At 35.9% G+C, this 25926-nt stretch overlaps 1 protein-coding gene across 1 annotated transcript; it reads left to right on the plus strand.

The window, feature by feature from the left end:
* LOC145673836 (uncharacterized) lies at positions 1 to 25926 on the plus strand. Its single transcript, XM_081743605.1, has 4 exons — positions 1 to 147; positions 8558 to 8625; positions 21177 to 21441; positions 25754 to 25926. Exons 1-3 carry the CDS (start codon positions 127 to 129, stop codon positions 21400 to 21402), a joined length of 315 nt encoding a protein of 104 aa, XP_081599731.1. The 5' UTR covers positions 1 to 126; the 3' UTR covers positions 21403 to 21441; positions 25754 to 25926.

Below are 25926 nucleotides of genomic sequence, written 5' to 3' on the forward strand. Positions count from 1 at the left end.
CGTTTCCTGGTCTTGTTTGGAGAAAAGTTCTATATAAGAGCACGGTACTTCCAACTTTCAGTACACTCAGTATTTCTGTTGCTTTGGGTGTCTTTGGAATAGTAGTGTTTATTCTAGGACACAGCGATGGCTTCAGTTACTCTTCCAGTAAGTGATGGGTTTTATATTTTTTATTTGCGGTAAAACAGCTTCGTAATGCAAGGATACATTTTGTGATGTGTTTTCTCCAAGGATGATTACTAGTGAAAATTTAAGTTTTGCTGACTAAATTACTTTCCTAAAGCGTGTGGATATTTTGTTAATGTTTTATTATTATTGTTATTATTACTATTATTGTTATTTGAAGTGGAGTTTAACAATGAGTTTAACATCGAAGTTATGCCGTAGACAAATCCAGTGTTTGAAATAGATTAAACGTATATGCAAACTCCCTGGTGGCTAAGGTTTTTCACCTTAGTCTTTGGTGTGCGAGATCCAGGGTCTATTTTTGGTGAAAGTTCATATAGGTTGCATCTTACATTAAGCTGCACATCACATCTCACATAATGGGCATTAAATCGAGGGGAAGCGCTCTTTCAGGGCTGAAGCGGTTAGCGTACGTGCCTTTGGCGTGGGAGACCCGGGTTTGATTCCCGGCGGGAGCTTATGTGGTTCGGATTACACGTTAATTAGTAGGTCCCATCTCATATAACCTCGCTGCTGAAAGCGTCGTTAAACTCAAAATTAACTCAACTAGACTGAGAGCTAACTATTAACTTACGTGTTTCTGCCGAGGATCGAATGAGGGACCATTTATTCGGAGAGTATGTGTAGTAACAAATCACACATTAACATTTCTACTTTGTTTTAACATAATTTTATCTGAGTCACGGTGGCTTAGCAGTAAAGTGCTTACCTCTGGTGCGTAGGTTTTCTGGTTCGATCCTCGGTTCAGTAAGTTTGTCATTGACAACATCGTGTCCATGGGTTTTCTGTTCGTACTCTTGTTTCCTTCTACTTTCTCATCCAACGCTTTTTTCCATCATCACTCACTTGCCATAATTATCCAACTCCCTTAGCCTAAGGGGCATAATCGTGCGACGTTAAACTCAAAGATTTTATTTTTTATTTCTTTTCTGAATGTAATCAGAAATACAAACTTCTGTATTTCTTTAGGTTTCAAACTTACTTTTCTCTACTTTTATTTTTAATTTTGCAATGATAACACAACTTACCTTAAGGTTGAACCTCCTTTTCAGCATTGAGGTCTAGTGGTTAAGGTCTTGTTCAAATAGTTAGACGAAATTGCTTCCAGGAGAAATTGCTCTACGGAAGATCGAACTATGGATCAAACAGTAGCTCCTTAGAAAAGAAGGTCTTATAAATTAAGAAAATATTTTATAATAGTATTTGTTTCATACTCTAACACTAAAAGAAACAAACAATAAACTCGTAGCGAAACAGCTCTTAAGAGCAAGGGCAAATAGTCGGCTTGTGACACTCATGAATTTGGGGCGATGTGTGGGCAGTGCATCAGCTTGCATAATAATATTGCATAATTGTCAAACAGTGTAAATTTCATAACGGCAAATTAATATAATATGTGATATCACTTATAATTTATAGAGCAAGTGATACATCACACTAAATAAGTAATAAATTTTAATTACATCCTGCTTTAGCTATTAGAACACCTAGGTATATCAAATTCTAATTATTTTGTAAAATCAATTTTCGTTCAGAAATTGTTGCTAACATAGTGAAATATAGTTCTTGCTCTTTCAAAATACAATCAATTATTTAAAGTAATAAATAGGTAATATACGTGTTGCTGTTAGAATAATGTGTGTCACTGTTAAAACTCTGCGTTTTAAAAGTGTATGTATGTATGTGTGCATGAGGGACGAGAAGAGGTGAAAAATAAAATGTCTAAGATGCCAAGATAACTGTCAAATTCAGAGAGGTTCATTATTGTTAATTCCTGTGTTTTCGGGGTCGCTGAGCTGTTAGGTGCCATTTTCGATTACATTTAATCCCGAAATTAGCCCCCCTCCCAAAAAAAGCATGTCAGCTGGCTTAGGATTTTGATTTGACTTGATTTTGAGCTTAACGTCCCTTTCAGTAGCGAGGCTACGTTGACCTACTGATTAACGTGGAATGCGAACAACATGAGCTCTCGCCGAGAATCGAACCCGGATCTCCCACGCCAAAGACCTGTACGCTTACCGCTTAGCCCCGAAGGAGCTCTAGCTGGCTTAGGAATTTCGAGGGTCAACGCCGAAGGCGTCGCCTGTTGTTGGTTATTGTACTCGATCCCTTATTTTCTGACGGTCAACCCCAAAGCTGTTGCGCATACCAGTTGGCGTGGACAACGCCGCAACAACGACAACTCTTTATTTATTCTATTCAGTCAGTAGCGGATTTATCATTAGCACACTAGACACGTGCCTAAGGGCTCAGCCTTTAAGGGGCGGCAGCCGGAAGAAGTTTTTATTCTTTTACCGGTAAATTATAGGAAAATTGGTACTTACAGTTAGTCAATGTGACCCTCAATTTAATTCCATTGGGAGGTTTTATTTTTTAAAATTCATTAACGAAACATTCCGTGCCAGGATATAGCATAATCTTCTATATAGTTCCTAGTCACGAAGTGAATCAGGCACCGTCGCATTTTGTGATTTAGGTAGTCTGATGGTCTTACTGCCTATTAGTTGCAGTCTGCTGCGAGTTTGCAGAAAGCACAATAAAGTTGTAATACTCACCAGTCTTACTGCACAGTTGTTAATGTTTTGTGATTATTTTACGGTTTTATTTCTTTGAAACGTATATATATATATATATATATATATATGGAAAATAATAGGAGCGTGAAGTGTATGGAAATTAAAATAAATTAAACAAATTTCTTAATTACACGGGTAGTGTCAAAGTATGGTCTTTGCATAGTAGAGTAGGACCAGAATTTTAAGGCACAGAAACGTTGCTTGTGTTTAAAAAAAAAAAAGTATTACTTGTTAAGTGCATTAAATAAAACTTACAAATCTTGTGAGCTGTCTTATTGTGAATCTTCTTCACCAACGTATGAAAAAGTGAAGGGATGAATATTTTCATCAAATATTACCTTAAAATATAGTACGTAATACAGACTAAGCAAATTTTAATCGAATTTTGCCAAGAACGGTATTGCGTCCAGCGATGAATTTATTCATATTCACTCTCTCCTAAATGGCAAAATATTTTATCTCAAAACGTATTAATGAAAATTCAAAACAATTTATTTCACTACGCGTTTCTTGGACAAAGACATGAATAAAAGCAAGGACGTTATAAAATAGAGGATCTACTTATATGTATCTTCATTCTATTAAATCAATGAAGCCAAAAAACAACCGAACATCTGCACGTCTGATTGGCAACTCTCGTTCCCGCCATCTTCTGATTGGCTACTTTCGTTTCCGCCATGATTGTTGGCTCAAAACATTGCGATTCTATTGGCCAGAGTGAGCAAAGTAGGGGTTGCGAAACTGTGACGTATGGCTTCAAGATTTTGTTGTAAGGGCAGATCCTATATTTTATAAGATCCTTGAATAAAAACGTGCCAATGACGGAAAATTAAACGTTGAGATATTTCCTATATTCGCGAAACACAAAGGGCCAAATCGTGCCTAGGGGCGACGCCATAGGTAAGTCCGCCACTGTATTCAGTTATCTATTTTCTGACAGGATCAACGTCTGTTGCTCGTACATGTATATATAATGTGTGTGTGCGATCCAAAAGTATAGTGAATCATTCTATTAAAAACAAAGTAATAAGTTTACATGGAAATTGATTTAATTTCCTTCAAAGTACTGTCTTTGGCTAGCAATACACTTATCCCAACGTTGAATACATGATTGGAAGCATTTCTGGAAGGCTTGTTTTGGAAGGGCGTTCAGCTGCTCTGCCGTAGCTCCCTCAATGTCAGAAATGATGTCAAAACGTTTTTCTTTAATCGCAGTTTTAAATTTTGGGAACAGCCAGAAACCGCACTATGCTATATATCTCGAGAGCACAGCGCATGTCGAAAGATAGGAATGTGTTTTCCACCAAAAACTCGCGGATCAAAAGCAAGGTATGGCATGGTGCATTTTCGTTGTGAAAAAAGGAAGTCATTTGCTCATTTAATGGGCGGTTAAAATACTCTTCACAGACCCATACAAGATGTTAGTTCTTTGGAAAGCTCTCGAATAGTGGCGGAGAGCTAAAATGACTATGATAAATCCATAGTCTCATACTCCCTAACTTGAGGGGTTCTGAGATACTTTATTGTCGGCAAAATTTTAAATGCAGATGCATTAATCAAAATGACATGATTCGAAATAGTTACTGTGTTTCAAAATTCGTTTCAAATGGTTCAACTGTTTGTATTTGTATAACACACAACCAAACAAAGAAACATTCGGTTTTATATATAAAATTAACATTTTTCGAGATTGGTTAGATAAGTGTTTAGTATTGTCTTCAGCTAAACCCCGTATGAGATAATGACCTAAACTTTAACGTGAATCGGAATCAGTATAAGACGTTCAATGCCCTCCCAACAGGAACCAAGCCCGGGTCTCCTCCTCCGGCCCAGTGTCGTGAGAACAGTTGAGCTACTTAAGGGCTCATTGATTAATAAAGTGGTGACTCCTCTAAAGAAAATCAGCCAAAATAGTGATGAGGCTTCCTAAGAGCTGTGCATATTCCAAAATTTACAAGCTGTCAGGTTTTCGATTGGTTAATTGATTTCAAATTTAGCGACCCATAAAATACCTAGGTTACATGAGACATGGACCTAGATTTTAAGATGGGATTCGAATAACATGAATTCTTAAGGAGAAATGAACTCCTGTCGAAGATTCAGAACTTCAAGCCCGGGAGTATAGTTTACTATGATTGTCGTTGAGTGTCCCTCAAACTACTTAAAACGGAAACGAAAACTTATCAGAATGTTATAAGCAAATAACAATAATTTGCATGCAGCTTTCAACTTTGGTTAAAATTGATCAAAATGCAATAAAAGTTGCGTTTACAGTAACTAATTTTGTGCTTCCCTCAGAATAACATGTTTCTCCTTGTCTTTCAGAGAACACACTCTTCCCAGTAAAGTTGGTTATAAGTTCCTATAGGCTATTAAAACGTAGTAACGGGTTCAATTCCCGGTGGAGGCACTCGGTCGAAAAAGTGTAAAACGCCTTTTCAGCCCCGCCACCCTGAAGGAGGTTTTCCTCATTCACACCAGGCAAATACCGGGATGGTACCTAACTTAACTTATAGGTCCCACACCAGGGACGTAGCCAGAGTTCTGAGTTTGATATATATATATGACTGTTTTGCCAGAGTCGTTGTTGAACATAATAAAAATAACAAAGTAAGTCTGCATTCAATATCTTCTCGTAAAACAATTAAAATATAAATTACTATGTTTGCAAAGATCAGTAATGAGGGGCAGGGCATCCTCCTAGCCTCTGAGTTGAATCAACCTTTCAGATTTGTCTTAGTTGGTTACAAAAAGTTCATTCACATAGATTTTTAACCCTTAGAACCTCAAGGCGACTATAAGGCTGGAATCACTCTAACGGTTGGAAGAACCTCGCAATGTTAACGAAGATGACGACCGGCCCCCAAAGTTACTGATCTTATACACTTAACATTTAAGAAATAGCATATAAATGGATTTTTAAAAAAATAACCTTTTCTTAGAAATATAAATGATTTCAGTTTACTGTGGATAAATTTTCATTTATTGTCGGATAAAAACAATTTGTAACATATAATTTTAAATAAATATTTGAAGGGGCCAAGCCAAGATTTTGGGAGGCCGGTGCCCCCCCCCCCTTAGCTACGTCCCTGTCTCACACCGCTTCCTACCTTCCCCAATCCTTTCTTCCTTCCCTTTCCCCGGATAGTGTGCTCGCCGAGGGACGTCATCCCTCAAACGTGATGGGCTAAATGGCCTTAGATGCTGAAAGCCCAGAAATCTAAATTCTAAATCTCTAAATCAAAATATAGTAAATATTTCATTGTATGAACAATTTCATTTCTGAAGTAGTATAACCGTCTGGGGAAAACAGAAAGTAATCGTTTGATTGAAATTTAAAGTGTGTTCGATGTGGATAAGGAACGAACGATATTGTAACTAAATCAAACATGTTAACATCATTTACAGGCGCAAATAAACCATCCAACTCAAAACGGAAAGAACTGAATGAAAGTGAAAAGGAAATTTGTGTTAAGTACTCTTAACGTAACGCAAGAAGTTCAAGGTTTGGCGTTAAGCAGGAAAGAATCTCGTACAACGGCGTTATTACATTTGCGTAACGTAATACATTCAAATATTTGCATAATTGTAGATGTTATTACGTATTTCGTAATGAGGGCTAGCAAGTAAGAAGATACCGTTTTCAATTAGAAGCAAACATCCGGTATTTTAAAAGCTTTCAAGTATTATTCACATAATCTTCTTCCTCTTCTTCTTCTTCTTCTTCTCTCTCTCTCTCTCTCTGTCTTTATTGTTTGTTTAAGTATTTAGTCTATGGACTTTCATTCGTGAGTTGCACGAACCGAAGAAAAAATAAATAAAAAGGCTTTAGTAAGATTTCATGTTCCACTTTCTCTGGATGGCTATTTAGAACATCATTGTACTTTTTCCCGTACAGGTTTACTTTTGGCGCATCACTAGAAGGAATTGTTGAAAGATTATAATCCCTTCACACCAATTTCGTTCTTTTTGTCCGCTAAAAGGTTTCCATTGGGCAACATGAATATGTATCATATGCAAGAGCGCCGATTTCTCTGTAAATTTGGGAGGGGGCATTCAGATGCAGAAGGTATATATATGAGGATTTTGAGACAAATTGCATTCAAACTATGCCAAGTATTGTATATCCATAAATACAATAGGGGGACCACATGAGCTTTGGGGGACCCGGCCTCCAGGATCGAAACCCTTGATCATATGGCATAGATAAAATTTAAGGGGATCACCAGAAGTAATTATTGAAAAATTACGATTATTTTACGATTTGCGTATAAATACTGCTTCCGAATGTGTAGCATAAAAACTACAGTGCGAGAAGCAGAAACAAACCTCTGGTAGGTGCCACTAAAAAGCACGAATGCTATCTAACCGAGTTGGAGCAGGGCAAAGCTCATGGGCTCGCGCGGTAGTGCGTGGGTGCATGCTAAGAGAGCAGGCGCGTTAACGATGGAGTGTATGTGCGCAAGCGAGGGTAGTGGAAAGAAGTATGTTTTGGCAAAGTTACAAGTTTCAATAGCACTTGTCATGGTTTCATACTAGTAAACATAAAATACAAGTTCTGTACACTATGCATAAATATGCTGCCGATGGAAAATAGCATGTAATAAGAGCTATCTTTCATATCCACTCACTTATTTTATCCGTCTTAAAGCACTTGTATTGATTTTGCACTAGTAACCCTACACTTGTAAATCTAAAATACAATTGTATTACTTTGTGTTTTATTCTGTTGCTTGCAGAAATTTCTTCCTTATAAACATGTCTCTTCATGCAAAGTATTTAATTTTACTTGTAAATCTTTCCAAAATGTGGTACACCAAAACTACGCCTGCACCCTTTTTTCTCTTCCTTGGGTCTTGTTGTACGATTAATCGCGTCTGAGTGCATTGTTTTCATTAAGCTATTTTTTCTTAAAAATGTATCGACCTTAATTACGGGTTTCTTTTTGTTAGTTTGTTGGAAACGAGAAAACAAAATGTTGAGCACAAGTCACATGATATGTAATAAAACAGTCTATATTATTAATTAACATTACTTAGTCACATAACGCTTCCAGGGCATTGGTTTAGAAGTGAATGCAGAGAACACAAGTACATGAAAGTTCGCTGGGATTGTCATACTGCAAATTATGGATGCGTCAAAATATCAAATAACACTTTCGAATATCTAGGATCAGTATTAACAGACCAAAATTATGTTCACGAAGAAATAAAAATATCGGCTAAAAGCAGTGAATTCGTGTTATTGTACAGTTCAAAATCTCTTGTCGTCGCGAATTCCGTCGAGGAATTTGAAACTTAAATAAAACGATAATCATGCCTGTTCTATATGGTTGCGAAACATGGTCGCTTACTCTGAGGAAAGAATATAGACTGAAAATATTTGAGAACAAGATTCTGAGACGAATATTCGGATGCAAGAGGAACGTGAATGGGGAATGGCGGAAACTTCATAACGAGAAACTTCATTTTATTGTTTCACTATAACTAAGTGGACGATATGATAATGAGCGGCGGAAAGTCTAGAAACAAACCAATCATAGAGAGCTGTCACTTTTATCCTCATTGTTCCAGGGATTGTGGTCAACTGATTCAATCTATCCAGAGATAACAGCGGTTAAATGGATCATTCGGGAGGGCCTGTGAAAGTCGACCATTTTTGTCATGGGGCGTTCTTCTGTATTGTTGTTGTAGCCTTGTTGATGTTGAATACGTTAATAAATTGACTAATTTACTCATTTTTTCCTCGTATCTAAAGGGATAATTAATGAAGATTGTATTTGTTGTCTATTTCAGATTCTTTGCATCGCTACATTGGCCTTTGCGACCATCTGTATGGCTGCTCCAGAACCAGGATATAAACAGTAAGTATGATGTATTTAGATGTACGTTATGATAGCAACTATGGTGCTGATAATATAACATCTTGTATGTGGATTTTCACCAGGATTCTCCTTTGTCCTCCCGCGTTATCATTCCTCCGTTTCTTACATAACAATTCACTTTTATTAATTCTCTGTATGCTTTAACCTAATAGAGGGACGTAAAACTGAAAGATACCGTTTCATTTTATAGAGCTGAAAAATGTGCAATCTTCAGTAAATAATTCATTTGTTCTTCTTATTATGCACACAAGAAGCAGTTGATTACGTTTAATTTCGTCTGTTGTGGTATCTACAAAACACGTGATAACACATTTGGGTCATTTAAAATATCTGGACTGTTTCGAGGAAGGTGCATTTGGAAGGAAGTTTTTAACTGCAGAGCCAAGCATTTCCTTCGTCAGTATCTGAGACAAAATTTGACAGACAATAAGTGTGAACGTGAAATAAAATCAAGGATAGGAATGGCGAAAGAAGCCTTTAGGAGGAAGAAAAGATTTTGTGGGACCTTGAATAAAGAGTTGAGAAAAAGACTCATAAAATGCTTCGTGTAGAGTATTGTTCTATATGGGTTAGAAACATGGACATTATTCAAAAATGATGCAAGAGGACTGGAAGCTTTCTAAATGTGGATGTGGAGAATAATTGAGAGAATTAGCTGGACGAGTGAAAAATGAAGGGGAGGATGTTAGGGGAAATAGTAGGACAGAAAAGAACAGATTTATATATTACTAAGAAGAGGAAGAGAAACTGGTTGGGATATTGGCTAAGAAGGAGTTCTCTCATGAGGGACGTGATAGAGGGTATGGTGGCAGGAAAGAGAGGGAGGGGTGAATGAGACTACAATTCATGAACGATATCAAAACAGAAAAATCGTACGTGAGGACGAAGAGGTTAACGGAAGACCGTGGAGCATGGAAGGTTTCCAGTTGGGACAAGTGTCCCGCTAAAAATAGCAGAATACCTATGATGATGATAATGATGATGATGATACAGTTGAAGGTCTGAATAGGTCTAAATAGTAAACCAACAGTCTCCTGTAGAGTTTGAAAAGTTCATGATTTAACAAAGCATGCAGGATCTAGTTAGAATTTCATTCAAAATTTTGACAAAAGTCAAATTTCTGTAACTTTTGAAGGACTAAAGAGCTTGGGCTTTCGTGTTTTCCGTCCTTGTGCAACCCCAAGATTATGAAGAACATGATCTACTTTTTATACGGGCTCCGAACAACAATCGAAGCTTTAATTTAAAGTACTTAGCTCAACTTTCACCGTATTAGCCGTTTCCCGCTATATTATCTCGTCTACACAAAGGCTGGATTGCACGACCACGTGCCCGGGAAATTTGAATTTTAGGATAAAGGAAACAATTTCAAGGGGGAAAAAATCGAAAGGAGCGGTTCTATTCTTTCTTTCGCTATGAATTTAGATCAAAACTTCCAACTTATGTAAAAAAGAAAAAACTTTGGGCTACATACAGGCCCGCAGTCAGAACATTGTGACAGGAGGGCCGATATAATTTGGGGAGGTAACTTGAGTTCACCTTGTATTCGTATATGCAAACTAGCAGGAGGCATCCAAGCACTTAATCTCGTATCAGTTCATTAAAACGTTATATCAGGTGTTCTAAAATGGCGCCCAAGGACTACAGACCAATATTTTACAAGTCAAAATAGACCGAATATATACAGGGTGTCCCAAAAGTAGTGATGAAAAATGAAACAACAGATTCCTGGCACCAAAACAAGAAAAATGTTTCTATGACATATAGTCCGGAATTGGACGGGGGCAGAGCTAGACAGCTTTGAATGTGGGTGGAAAGAACTTCATACCTGCCAACAGAATAATGATAGGAGTTAGGAAGGGGGTTCAGAAAGACATAAAAATCATATGAGCTTGACATGTTAAACGTATGTTACATAACTGCGACAGAGATTCTCCATACGTCATTTAGGGATTCACCGAATGTCTGTGCGGCAGGGGTATTGAAACGGTGCAGTAAAGATGGAAACCATACAGAAAAAAGTTCTTATCCATGGTACGATTGTACGCACATGTACCGGTACAATGGGAGTCAAAGCAAAAATCACTTAGCATGGTTGCATAATCTCAGGGGGCAATGGAAAGTGGTATACCAGATAGAAACTTACAGAGAGAGGGTAGCAATAAGAACAAGTGTAACTATTTCTGTCATATAATGAAATAACAGTCAGAATCCACAACGGCATACTGTATTTGTAACGTAGTATCTTACACAGAATAGCACTACAAACTATTAGGTCCTACGCGCTAATAACAAACGTACCTACAGAAGACGTTCAAAGTGTTGCCCTCCCACATCTATACAACGTGATAATCGTGAGTTTCTAATTCATTCCATCATTGCCGGTGTGTTGCGTAACTGTACACACGCATATTCAATGCGGTTTTGTAAGTCGGCAAGTTCCTTTCCCTAAATGTGAAGTTCATTTCCCCCACATTCGAAGCTCTCTATCTCCGCCCCTGTCCACTTCCGGACTATGTCATACAAACTTTTTATCTTGTTTTGGTGCCAGGAATCTGTGGTATCATTTTCGCCATTTCTTTTGGGACACCCTGTATATATAATATTATATAAAATTTTATATCTTTCGGGTCCACGTTCCTATGTGACAACGGCTCAGATAAAGAACCCCAGAGTGAATCTATCAATCCATCAAATAGTTACATGAATTCTTTCCAGATGGTATTTACAGTCGATAGACGTTCACACTAGTACCATCTATTAACGTAACAATCGATGTAACTGCTTGATGGATTTGATGTAGGCTGAAGGAGGCCCCGGCAGATGTATATTCGCCTTGCGTGCACCATGGTATACGGACAGTCAACTGAAAATTTCAGGGGGCTGGAGGAGGTTGCAGGAGGCGTCAGTCCTCCTTGGTCACCCTCTAACTACAGGCCTAGCTTAACATATCATTTTCAGTGTGTTTTGGAACTTTAAAATGACGCTGTTCAACATGATGCTTCGTTTAAAGGCTCTATCGCTAATGATCTGCTGGTTAATTGTCTTTTGGAGTTTAATGTTCTTTTAAGGACGAAGTTTTATTAAATAGGCCACCGCCTTAACTGGGTGCCGTGTTACCTCAGCTTCTGTACTAAAGACGTGTACGTTCACCACATAGCCACGAGAGAGCACCATGATGTCCGGAGCTAAGGAAATGGTACAAATTAACAGAATCGCCCTGTATAAACATTGTGTTATTTAGAGTGTCCATTACAGTAGATATTTGCAAGTGAATGCTCTGTGACGTCAAAGTTTGTTGCTCCGCTTGTCATTAAAACACATAGAGAGGAAGACAAGCATTCAGGAAACTTGGCGTTGAGAAAGAGGAGTGGAGGCAGAAATACCATCAAATATACATTTAGTTTTCCAAGTAAATTTCTTATATTTAACTCACAATCTTTATCCCTGGGCGAAGTATCTCCTGCTCCCACTTGAAAATTCTAAGTGATAAGAAAATGAAATATTTCAGTTTAACGTCTCACGATTATGCTATTTGGTTAAGGAGACGGATTATTAAAGCAAGTGAATGACAATGGAAGAATTAGTGGAATGAATGTGTGGGAGAAAAGGGAAGGGAGAAAACAGACACACACGATGTTGTCCACCATTAATTTACTTGGCCGGAAATCGAACCAGGGACCCCACGCATTATAGGTAACCGCTCTACCACTGAGCCACCGTGCCCTCCCAAGTAATAATGACAGCAATGTGATAAGTTGTCAGAAAAAAAAACTTTCTGATTACCTTTCCAGAAATGTTCTTATCTCTGAGTTTGATGCAGTACGTGTTGAGAAATTGAACTTGGCCTTTTTAATGTCATTTGTTTTATCTATCCAACTTCCCTGTCGATTTCTTAAAGATCTATGAAATTACATTAGAGAAACAAAAGTCACTGGCAAAAATAAATTGAATTTAATTGAATTTTATTGCGTTCAATGACCATTTATATTGGCTGATTGCCATATGGTACAGAACATGTCAATGATGTGATTATACAAATATATATTCACATTAAACTAAAAACCTAACTACTTTTACAATATTTCCCAGATGATAGAAAAATATAAAATATTGTGGTTTCCTTATACAAAAGCTACAGTTTTTTTTTTTTTTTTACATTTTCTATTTTTATTTTTTATTTATTTATTATTACAAAATAGAAAAATATAATATGCACAAAAATTACATTTACGACTTAGCAGAACCTAGATAAGTTTGCAAATATTCCTCCACAGTGATTTAGAAGCAGTGATTTAGTAACAGAGTACGTACTGACATTTTGAAACTTTCATGTTTGGTAGGGGACTTAAAAGAGTTCTACACCTTTGTATGCAATTGTTTTGGAAAACAACGTGGTATTATGAAGATGAACTTGAAGATGTGACTTCGTCCTCGTATTATATCCATGTTTAACTGAGTTCCTTTTATACAGTTCTTGTTTCTTGTGGACCAAAAGTAATGTCTTTTACATACACAATGAAGAAAGTGGAAGAATATTTAGGTCTTTGAATAGTGTTCTGCAAGAAGTATAAAATGAAGTATTGGTGACTATTATCACTTTCTTTTGAAGTATAAATACTTTCTTAAATTGAGTGGATGAACCTCAGAAAGGATATTCCATATCTGATTTTGCTGCGGAACAGTGCATGGCAAGCGTTGGTACTCTTTTTCTGCTTAAAATGGGAACAAGTGACCTTATTAGGAAAATTACAAAGGATAATTCATGACATAATTTTGCAATATGTTGAGACCAGGACAAATTATTATCTATCAGAAGACCAAGAAACTTGACTGTTTCGGCTGGCTTCGTTATTTTTTCGTCTATTTGAAGTACTGGATATTATGTCAATTTAGTGTGGTTAGAATGAAAATATAAGCAGAATGTTTTGTCAAAATTTAGAAATAGTTTGTTGTTTGCAAACCAGGAAACTATCTGTGACATACTGTTATCTATTTTCTTTTGGAATTGGTTGGTTCTAATTTTATAATGACGTTTGTATCATCTACATATATAATAAGTTTAGTCTTTCTAAGGTGGTCTTGCATATCACTTATGTACAGAAGGAACAGTATAGGTCTTAAAATTGATCCTTGTGGAACACCTACGTTGATGTATTCAGGGTTTTTTTTTTTTTTTTAGTTTGTTTTGACTTGTGCTTACTTTTGTATTTAGAGCCTTGGTTTAAGTGGGATACTTTTACAATTTCTATTTTGTTCGAGAGATAGGATTCTATCCACGATAATGGAATACCCCTGACACTGTATCTATACAACTTATTTAATAAAATCTTGTGGTTCATGTAGTCAAATGCTTTCGTCAAATCACACGAAAGATATTTGAGACGATACACCACACGAACGACATTGCCATTGAAACAGTTTGAGAATGTTTTCCTTATACTCTATATAGGAAAACTGCATGTCTCTTAAAGAAAACGGAGTCAGAAATTTCAACAAGTATTTATTTTATAAAGAATGGAAATTTTAAATGACACAAAGGGACTCTGAAAAACTATTAGAGCGGCACAGATTGTGTTTATCAGTTACAAATCCTTTCATCTTTTTGTTTATTTATTTTCTTGCTTCTGCTTCTTATCTTTATTGCCTTACTGCTGGATTGCTCGTTCTTCGCATGGGAAAAATATTTTTATGGGAAATATTTGAGTCTCCTTCCCTTTAGAATATTTATTTCTACGAAAATGTAATAACAAAAATACAGAAGATACTCTACTACTTTTAGCATAAATATTGAAATACCTACCCTACTCCAACGTAATACGCCTTAATCAAATTGTTATGAACAGAAAATAGTCAGCTTGAAGTGGGTACAGACTATATCTCAAAAGTCATTTCAAACGGGTCACACTTGTTTTGCCACCCCAAAAACTATGATTCGACACAAATCTAAGTCATTTGTGACATTTTGACTTTACCTACCGCCCTACCTTCTGCTGATGGAGATAAACTTAAGCGACATTTGGGGGCGTCACTGTTCATTTCACATACATCTAAAACTATGGATTACACACTAATATCAGTCGCTTTTCATTATCTTTAATGTCACTCCTTCCGACTCCCACCCCTTGGGGTATCTCATTGCCATTTTTTTGATTGAACATAATTTGCCTATCATTTTTTGTTAAAATTGCTCGAGCATTTCGGAGTTACACTGGAATATATATTCATAAACATAGCCTATATCCAAACTTATATAAATGTACGGGCAACGCTTTTGGCCTTTCCCTGTATATTTCCAATCCAGCTGATATGTTCATTCATACCTAAACTTGGAATTAAATGTCATTTCGATTCTAACTTACTAGCTTGGCGAACCGAAACTATGTATTCGACACAGTGATTTGAGACATTTTATTTTTCACCCCTTCTCACCCCTTGCCGGTGGTTGCTGGATTTAGACGTTAACGCTATTGGAACTGTAATTATTAATCTCAACGACATCAAGGACTATGGATTCGATATTAATATAGGTCGTTTTCGTTTATTTTAACAGACGTGTTCAAATCATTAGGCTCAACATTCAGTTTCTGAATATTTTACTGTTCTTACAATATTACGTGAGAAAATATGTTCGACCTTAGTCCAAATTACTACTTTGTAACTCTTTCCTAATTTCTAGTGGGTATAACATATGCTTTTCAACATCAATAAAACAAATGCATACGTAACATTTAAATATAATTACTATAAATTGTGTATATCCAAATTGGAAACAAAAAATGAAATGGAATACTTACAAGAAAATAATCACTCACACAAAGATTAATATTTCTTATGAAATCCCTTATTCTTTATTAACTCTTCTATCCTTTGTGGCAACCTATGTACGAGTTTAGCACATTTTACCTTCAATTCAGCATCGTGATACCACAAATTGTTTATCTCCTTGATCAATTGAAGTTTGGTTTTAATGTGCTTTTTCTCTAGCTTTTCTTTCATGAAGCTCCAAAAGTTTTCAATCGGTTTCATATATGGACTATTGCCCGGCCACTGAAGAACACTAATTTCGTTGTTCTCGAAGAATTTTATCACAGCTTTGGCACGGTGGCATGGGGCTCCATCATGCATAAAGATGAATTGTACGTCATCAAACTAGAGTGCAGTTTGGGAAAGTAGTTCTTCTTGAAGAACTTGTAGGTATTGGTTGTGCTTCATTGTCCTTTCTACTATATACAGTCTTCCAGGCCCGAAGACAGAGATCACACCCCAGACCTTGACTGAAGTAGGATGTTTCGCGTTTATTAAAGACATTCCAACTTGAATTCCTCCCAGGTCAACGTCGCACATATTGTGAACATTCATCAGACACATGATTTATCACTGAAACACACTATTCTCCAATCGTCAGCAGTCCAATATTCTAGGCCTCGTGCCCGTTCGAGGCGCTTTCTTTTTTTCTTTTTTTTTATTCTTTTTTTTGCCATGATTGAAATAGACTCTAATTTTTGTATTCTTTCATGACTGTGTGCTTTTATTCCCTCGGCACAAAGAATCCTTCGAACACTTTCAGGCCAAATGTTTGCGCCATACTCAGCCATTTTTTATGCTTAAGTCTCTTAGAAGTTGCACTTCTGTTTCCCAGAGCCAATATTTTTAGTTTTCTGATACCTCTTAGCGATAGCTTTGGTTTTCGCCTACACTTCCCAACCCTATTTTGGCTCTTGTTCATTTCAACAGAGAGTCTACTCACAGATTTTTGCTCTATCCCAACTCTACTAGCAATGTATTGCCGTGTATGTCTTATTTCCACCAGAAGTATTTTGTTAACTTCTATTTTACGCGATTAATTTTTTTTTTTTTTTTTTTTTTTTTTTTTTTTTTTTTTTTTTGCTTTTCTTATTATGCTGCAATTACAGGACTACACAGAATAAAAGATTAATACACGAAACACGTCACAATCATTTTAAACTGGCCCATTCGAACTGTTGAACGCTTTGAATGTCGTTAACTTCTTACGACAGCAACCACAACACTTCAGACTGTAACATGTTGATAGGAACCACAATAGCTATCTACAACTGAAACACCACTTTCAGAATTTCCCCCCTCACTAATACCATCAGCTGTTCAACGGTGATATCACCACTTCAACTGTACAGCAAACAAATGAAAGATCCTATATTGGTGCTTTAACCATTAAATTAAATGTTCTAGAACTCTGAAATTAGGACTCCTACATCAACTTTGCATTTTTCGAGCGTGAGTCTAATAATTTGAGCACGTCTGTACATATCAACCTTCCCACCACTAGGGGTGCTAGTGAGGATTAAATGCAGACTTAAATGCTACAGGTATTGTCACCAATCAACTTAAGGGCCTCAAAACCTATGGATTCGATACTAATATCAGTCACCTTTGATTCCTTTCTTCATGTTATCATTCCTCCCGTCAAGGCTACTAACGGGAACTGAACTTGGATTTAAACGGCATCTGGATTGTCACTATCCATCTCAGCGACCCCCAAAAATATGGACTTTATACTAATATCGGTCGTCGTTTTCTATCATTTTATACGTTACCTCCTTCCACTCTAGGAGATCTTACCCTTACTGGACTCTGAACTTGAACTTAAAAGTAATCTAAACTACCACCAATCAACTGAGAGTCCCCGAAAACTATGGAATACTTAACACTTATATCGGTCGTCCATTTTATCAATTTTATGTCTGCCAATACCACTCCCCACTTGGAATGTTAAAAAGCACTTGCACTTACTTGGAGCTGAACTTGGACTTAAGCGGTATCAGAACTGCCACCAATTAATTTAGTGATGCAGAAAACTAATGATTCGTCACTAATATCGACCGTTTCCGATCATTTTATATGTCTTCCTCTACCCCCTATTAGTGCTAGGGGATCCTCTTACCCCAACTTGGAGCTAATTTTGGATTTAAATGGCATCAAAACTGTCACTTATCAACTTAGTGACACCGAAAATTATGGACTCGACACTAATATCGGTCATTTTCAATTATTTTGGTATGTTACCATCCCCCCCCTCCTCAGGACTACTAAAGGCAGCTAAATTTGGATTTAAACGGCTTCGGAAATGTCACTGTTCATTTCAGCGACTCCGAAAACTACGGATTTGACATTAACATCGTCCGTTTTCTATCATTCTCATATGTATCCTCCTCAGCCTGCCCCTAGATGTGCAAAAGAGGCCTTACCCTTAATGGGAGCTGAAGTTTGACCTAAAGACCATCGAAACTGTCCCTTATCAGCTCATAAACCTCGAAAACTATGGATTTGACACTAATATCGGTCATTTCCGATCATTTTTATCTTCATTTCCGATCTGTTGCTCCTACTCCATCTAGGTGTGCAAGGGGAATCTTACCCTCATATTGGCGCTGAACTTGGACTTAAAGGACATCAAAACTGTCACCAATCAGCTCATCCACTCCGAAAACTTTGAATTTGCCAATAGTATGAGTAGTCTTTGGTCAATTTTATGTCTCACCCATTCCCTCTCCCCTAAGTATGCTGGGATCTTATTGTAATAGTACTCTTTTCCAGACTACAATATGTGTAACAAGTTTGGTTAAAATTGCTCCAGGCGTTCCAGAGTTATCTTGGAACACATAGATACATATATACATATATCCGTTTATATAAATGAAGCATTAGCGAAAGTGTTTACCATAATTAACTCTATTTCTAGGTAATATTGTATCGTTTTGGAGTAGTTCGTTATTCATATACATATATGACAAGAGTTCATTAAGTTTGGCTGTTTTGATATGTAATTTTCGAATTGTTATGAACGTTTAAGTTTTTATTATAAAATAAATCTTCTATCACAATTGTCTATATACATCATTGCAAAAAAAAAAAAAAAAAAAAAAAAAAAAAGGATGAAACATGTGAAATGAAGTTTGAATCATAGTTATCACCTATCTTGAAGTGGCTTTTTACCCTTTTACTTTTAACAAAATGTGTGTCCCAAGATAGGGTGGGGGGAGTAGATTTTTTTTTTTTTTTTTAATAGAATATCTCAGGAACCTCTGAAGTAACGGAAATCCACCTATGTATATAAAATTACTTTTAAAAATAATTCACTTCTATGGGGGAAAAGGGTGATTTCTATAGTTGGAATTTCAATTTAAGATTTTGTATTTATAACATGCCCAATGTGAAGAAACGACGAACCGTTTGAAATAAACTTTTGAACATTGTTAGCAATTGAGTTGAGCTGGAATTTTATCACTTTACTTTGATTGAAATTCGTAGTCAAAGAGATCAGTGGGGTAAAGTTGGTTCAAATCTCTTGCTGAAGAATACGGTAAATTACGACCCCGTCAAGTTAGGGAGATGAAACTCTTCATGAAAGCTCCTTATTAAAACTTAAGCAAGAACATCTCTCAGCGTTTATGAAAATCCCGTTTCTAAAAGAGGGAGAAGGGGGCAATTTCTATAATATTATAATTTCCGATTTTGTGTAAAGAAATTGTTAAATAGTATTAAATCAATTTTTGAACATCACTTCGTTCCAGTCGAGATTTTATTACTTCATTTTCACCGAGGAAAGAGAGGTCAAATTACTTGCCAATAATGAAACATGTTGAAAGTTTTTCAAGGTAGAGAGATGAAACTCCACATTAGAAACTTTTCATTAAAAAATTTGTAAAAGAAAGTGACCTCTTATCTCAGCGCCTTCGAAAATTCCACTTAAAAAAAAAATAATCTTAAGTAAGTCATTTAGGGAGTTTAATACATTTTTTGTAACCTTATTCATAAAATGTCAAATGTGAGAAAGTAACTGAACAATATAAAGTGAATTTCTGAACATTTAGTTTGCCCTGCGTTTTTATTCTTTCACTTTGATTGTAATACTTATCCTAAGAGGTGTAAAGAGGGTTCAAATTATTCTTTCAAATTTTCCGTAAGTCTTACTCTTATCATGCAAATAATGGGTATTATTGCCAGCATTAAATAATTTATGTACAACTTAGATTATACATTATTTTTGGCTTTTCAATCAGCGATCTACAGAAAAAGAAACGTTTAATATTTGACCACATACAAACAAACTATTACATTTAGTATATTTGATACTTATGTAAATGCATAGCTAGATACTGTTTGGTATTATTGTAGTGTGTTAAGGAGTTGATTGTCAATGCTATGATCAAACTTTAGGAAAAAACTAGCCTTTGGCTAGCTGGGGACTCCGTCCCCAGACCCCGCGTTTACTCGTCCTACGGCCTCGAATCTCTTAGGTATCAGCCTTTGAGCGAATTTTGTGCATTTGCTCTTTAATTACATTTCCTGAATTTAGCACAGCTGGGGACTTCGTCCCCTGACCCTCACGTTTACTCAGCCTACGGCCTTGCAGCTTTTAAATCCACAATTCTACCAAGTTTCAAGGTTTTTTTTTTTTTTTTTTTCTATTTCAACTATCTAAAAGATAAGATTTTGTATCCCAAGAAAACGCCCATTTAAATAACATGTGAGAATTTCTTCATCCCCTCTTTAGACCCCTTAAAAACAAAAAATATTCACTTTTGGCAATTTTCCTGTAGGTTAATCCCGGAAGTTAGTAGGTTACAATCATGCCAAATTTCATCATTCTAATCCTGCCCTAAGTACCTAAACATTTTGGGGTGCAGAAGATGTCCCATATAAATAACATGGGAAAGATTTTTCAGTTTCCCATAAAACCACTCTACAGTTGGATTTTTTTATTTTTAGCAGTTTGCTTAGTTAACGCTAATAAAAACGTACAAGCATACCGAATTTCAAGTTTTTATTGCAATTCTAAGTACCTAAAACATGCGATTATAGGTAAAAAAAACATCCATTTAAATAACATTGGGAAATTCTTCATCCCTCCTTTAGACACCTTAAAAATTAAAAATATTCACCTTTGGCAGTTTTCCTGTCTGTTAGTCTCAGAAAGCTACAATCATGCCAAATTTCAACTTTCCACGTCAACCGGAAGTACCTCTTTAATTTATGTCAGTTCATGTAGTTAGGATATATACACTCATAAGTACTTTATCGTTCAATTTATAGGCATGAATTTTCTTATACTTTGCAAAAATAAATAACTAATAGAATGGTATTACCAGGATCTCTTTATTTACAAATCTTCACGATCTAACTCAAAGACCTCAAGCGATCGAATTCAGTGTGAGAAAATGCATTCAAAACAAAAAACTTTTAACAGTTTGTTAGATACATGTTAGGTTTATTTTGGGGATTCTTCTCTCTGTAAGGAGGTGATCTGAGGGTAAGATTGGTTAATTTCTCAATACTCTCAAAGTTTTTAATTTTTCACATTTTAACCAAGTACGAAAATAAAGAATTTTCCCGAAAAGAAGGAAGGATTTTTTTTATCCTTTAATGAGAAGAGTCTGAAATTGAAGCCTTGCCACTGACCACATAAGACATTTGTTGTTAGCATTAAAGGTATTCTATACATGATTTATTATATATAATATTGATCATTGTTGTTTCTTTCCCAGCAAACACGTGATCATTCATGTTCCTCATAAAGTACACACAGTGCACCATCATCATACAACGATCAAGAAAGTTCCAGTCTACATTGAGAAAGAGGTCAAAGTGCCCATTTACATCCACAAAGAAGAGCCCAAATACGTAATTAAGGATTGGGAACCTCATGGATGGGAAACCAAAGGATGGGATACGAAAGGATGGGACTTGAAAGGATGGTCCGGATGGGATTAAGCACATAAAATAAAACACTTCAAATTCTGCATCAGAAAGGTAAATTCTGCATATTCAATTGAGACAGTACTTTAGTATATTTATTGCTCACAATTTAATTTTGAGTGTATGCCACTAGTAGAAGTTCTAGTCATGTACGAATCAAAGATAGAAGACAAATTTGAAAGTAGTATGTTACGAGTAAGCTAAAATAATTTAATGATAGTAATATTGTTAATATAAAAAAAATCTGAACATCGAAAGAAAATACATACGTAATATATATCATATACAATATACAGGGTGTCTCAAAAGTCTCCTGACAGACTAACTCTGTTATTATCAGAGTTACAATAAAGTGTAAGAGGGGAAACCGTCTCCAAATATAATGTTTTCAGTCTAAAGTGAAGTTGTTTTTTTTTTTTTAATTGGACGATCCCTTTGGGCTGTACACTCTTTATGCGCTCAATGTTAAATAAAAATGCAACGTTGCCATTTACCTGGGGCTGGAGGAGGAAAAGACGGAACAGGAGGTGGACAAATTTTGTAAGAGTACGGTGAATGGGGGCATGTTTGAAATGGAGGCTGACCATCAACACGTTAACATAACAGACAGTAACTTCATTCACTTATTTTGTGGGTCTAGGTAAATGGAAACGTTTCATTTTCATTTAACATTCGGCGCTTAAAGAGTTACAGCCCAAACGGCTCGTCCGATTAAAATAAAAAAAAATAAAAATAAAACTTCACTTTAGATTGAAAACATCATATTTGGAGACGGTTTCCCCTCTTACGTTTTGTTGTAGCTCTGATAATAACAGAGTTACCCTATGTCAAGAGACTTTTGAGACACCCTGCATATGATCGTACTTCTCACCATTCACCTCAATTTATATAGTGCAAATGATATGTGCGTAAGTATTATATAACAAAAGACCAACAACAATCTGATAATCAAAGTGCATTTTGCAATAGATAATTACATAAATAGATAATTTGTATCTGCAAAATAAAAAGTCAATTACTATCTTGTTAGTGCAACGATAAAGAGATTTCTGTACCAGTCGCACTTCAATAAGGGATATAGTTCTTGAACAGCATTTTTTTCTTGATTTTCTCAAAAAATATACACGATCTTTTACTCTCACCCATGTCCTTTATATGACAAATAAGATTAGTATATGATATGCAAAGAGTGAAAAAGTGGATGACTGGACCGAGAATTGAACCTGAGATCTTCAAGTGTACCGTGCCGATGCGTTAACCACTACACTACCCAGTTCGCTCTCCAGAACAGCCATACACTGTTTTTCTCTTGAAGTCGGTGCTCTTTATTTAGAGCACATGGCTTGTAGCCCAACCTACCCTAGAAGCAGAGATAACTTGCAAACCGCTTGCTGTAAGCTTGAGTTTCAAGTCCGCCAAGCTTGCATCCAGCTTGGAAAACGTGCAAGCATGCCGCAAGCTGGACTTAAGTAACGAAGTTACAATGGGACAACTTTGCATTTAGTGTTCCATTCAAGCGTGACGCAAGAGTTTTACAACTCAAGTCAAGTCAATAGTCAATAAACGGCCAGTGATGCTACGACGCTCTGACGTCAAGAGTTTAAAGCACAACAAAAGGCATATTGCATGAAAGCATGCGTTTCAAGTGCAAGCGTAGACAACGACAAGCACGCGCCAAGTGGCCGTAAGCTTTCTTGCTGCTAGGGTAGCTGTTGTGCTTGGACAATCCAGTATCCATATTCAGAATATCTTTGACGGTTGTAGTATCATCTCCCATCTTAGAACAATTTGTTTGTCATTCAACACTAATAATATCTAGAATATTACTTAAGGGCTTACCCCAAATAGACAAGCTCTGGGAAAATGCCACATTATATTATTGGCCACTTATCTCCAGAAAGTGTTTAATTGTAAGTCGAACTTCACTCTTTTATGCAAACTTTCTCTTTGAAGACAACACTGGAAGTCGAAAAAGTACCTCCTGAACCGAAGGCGGATTCGCTAGTCTCATAACTATGAAGGAGCTCGGTTCAAACATATTATTGGGATAAATTGTCAGCAGCAAGGGCAACTATGTGATAATTATGATGATGTTTCATAACAAAAATCATACTGTGGCTACGAATTAACTAATTCTTCAGGGGATAAAGAAATTAGAAACAATGAACAAGTTTAGGTTATTTTGAGACATTTTTATCTAAAATAGCTTTTGTCTAGCTTGGGGCTTCGCCCCCAGCCCCCACGTTTCCTCGGCCTACGGCCTCGTACTTCTAAGATCCACAATTCTACCTAATTTCAAGTTTCTTTTCCTATTTCAACTATCTAAAAGATAAGATTTTCTATCCAAAGAAAACGCCCATTTAAATAGCATGGGAATTTTTTCATCCTCATTCAGACCCCTTAAAAATTAAAAATATTCACTTTTGGCAATTTTCGAGTCGGTTAGTCCTGGAAGAATACAATAATGCCAAATTTCATCATTCTAATCCTGCCGGAAGTGCCTAAACATTTTGGAGTCTAAAAGATGTCCATATAAATAACATGGGAAAGATTTTTCAGTTCCCCATAAGATCTCTCTCAAATTGGACATTTTTATTTTTGATAATTTACTTCGGTAATGCTAACGAAAACGTACAAGCATACCGAAGTTCAAGTTTTTATTCCATTTCCAAGTACCTAAAATATGAGCTTATAGGTAAAAAAAAAAAAAAAAGAAAAAAGAAAAAAGAACCATTTAAGTAACATGGGGAATTTCTTCATCGCCCCTTTAGACCCTCCAAAATTAAAAAAATATTCACTTTTGACAAGTTTTCTGTGTGTTAGTTACCAAGAGCTACAATCATGCTAAATTTCAACTTTCCACGTCAATCGGAAGTACCCTTTTATGTTATGTCAGTTCATGTAGTTTTACATATATTTAGGAAATGTCGTAACATTTCTTTATTTTCCTCTGAAGTGTTATATTTTGTCAAGACAAGTTCTATCTCGTACAAGGTTTTGTCTTACTATGAGCTGCTAAAGACAAATGAGTTCCCAGTTCTGATGGTTTATTTTATTTAATTCCCAGCAACGAATAATTTTCTGTTTCTAATATTTCACAGTAGAATTGAACCAACTCTCAGGTAGACTTGTAAAAATTATTTATTCACTTTGAAATCTAAAAAAGTAAGGAAAAATTGTAAAAGCTAATGTGGTAGCATTAATAATTCTCTTCATTAATATATTACTCATGTCCCAAATTGACATACTACGAAAGATTGCAATCTGTTCCAATTTCGTAGTCGACAACGCTAGATATCAAAATTAATAAATCATTTTTCTTCTATGGAAAACAGTGGAATGATTCTTCCTATATGGAAATGAAAATTGAAAAATAACTTATTCTGTCATATGTTTGAAGTATCATCTAGAGGCATAAAATTCGTAGTTTGTGACAACAAGCAAACATTAAGTTCTGCAATATTGCCAAAAAGTGTGAGAAGCTCCAAGCTATGAAGAACAGATACACACTAAGTCATAACACAACCTCAAATCTCGTACTTACTTCAGTATAGTGATAACAAAGCAAGGCAAAAACAGACTATTTGACAAGATTTGTCTGGTGGTGGTACCCTATTCAATGAACTTAGAAAGTTCGTTACTGAGTTCGCTCTATCTCTCTCTATCTCTCAATTTTAAGCCCTCCATTCGATAGATCATCAAAAATTATTTGAAAGAAGAGATTGAACTTTTCGCATCACTCTTGCCTTTATCAAGATATTGGCCAAAAAAGTTCCGATTTCGGGAGATTTAAGGAGCCATATCACGGGAACCGTAAGTCATAGAGAGAGAGTATTGGTGTTGATCAATACCTAAGAGGATGGTGAACATTTTGGTACCAAATAGTAACCAGTGACCCCCAGATATTGGCAAAAAAGGTTCGGATTTCAGGACATTTAAGGAGCCTTATCTTAGGAACCATAAGTCATAGAGATGATATTTTGCGAATTTTTCAATGTTGAGCCCTCCATTTTGGACATGTGTCTTCATAAAACAACATATCGTAGAACGTTTTAACAGAAATTTTAAACAAAACATGTAGAAAAATTTAGTACTCAAGGAAATTATAAATGGATAGATATATTACAAGAATTGTTTAATAACTATAATAAAAATACGTAGTACAATTGGTACAAAGCCTTTAGAAGTTAATAAGAAAAAATAATTAATTTTAAGTTTGTTCTGGCAATGTTCTGGAGAATTCTCAAATGGTTTGCTTTAAAATTGTTTGTAAAATAGTTGTTACTTTCATTAACATTTCTAACATAAGAATAACATTTTTACATTAACTTCTGAAGATTTATTGATTTTTTAATCTATTTTTTAGATCTTCGGAGAGCATGCTGAAAATCAACACCACCGTTACTACATTCATATTTCGTTGGTATCCAGAACTGCTCAATCACATTTATTTTTGTATATTACAAAACATGTATTTTGTATATATCTTTCATAAAATAAAAACAAAAGCAACTTGAGTTGCTAACAAAAATTTCAAAA

Source organism: Thermobia domestica, chromosome 17, assembly GCF_964235325.1.
Source record: "Thermobia domestica chromosome 17, izTheDome1.hap1.1, whole genome shotgun sequence".
NCBI classification, from domain to species: domain Eukaryota; kingdom Metazoa; phylum Arthropoda; class Insecta; order Zygentoma; family Lepismatidae; genus Thermobia; species Thermobia domestica.

Excerpts from the sequence above, each read along its gene's own strand:
- LOC145673836 (XM_081743605.1), top strand. The coding sequence starts at position 127 with ATGGCTTCAGTTACTCTTCCA. Across the intron at positions 148-8,557 it reads TGGCTTCAGTTACTCTTCCA|ATTCTTTGCATCGCTACATT; the intron begins GTAAGTGATGGG and ends TGTCTATTTCAG. Across the intron at positions 8,626-21,176 it reads CCAGAACCAGGATATAAACA|CAAACACGTGATCATTCATG; the intron begins GTAAGTATGATG and ends TTTCTTTCCCAG.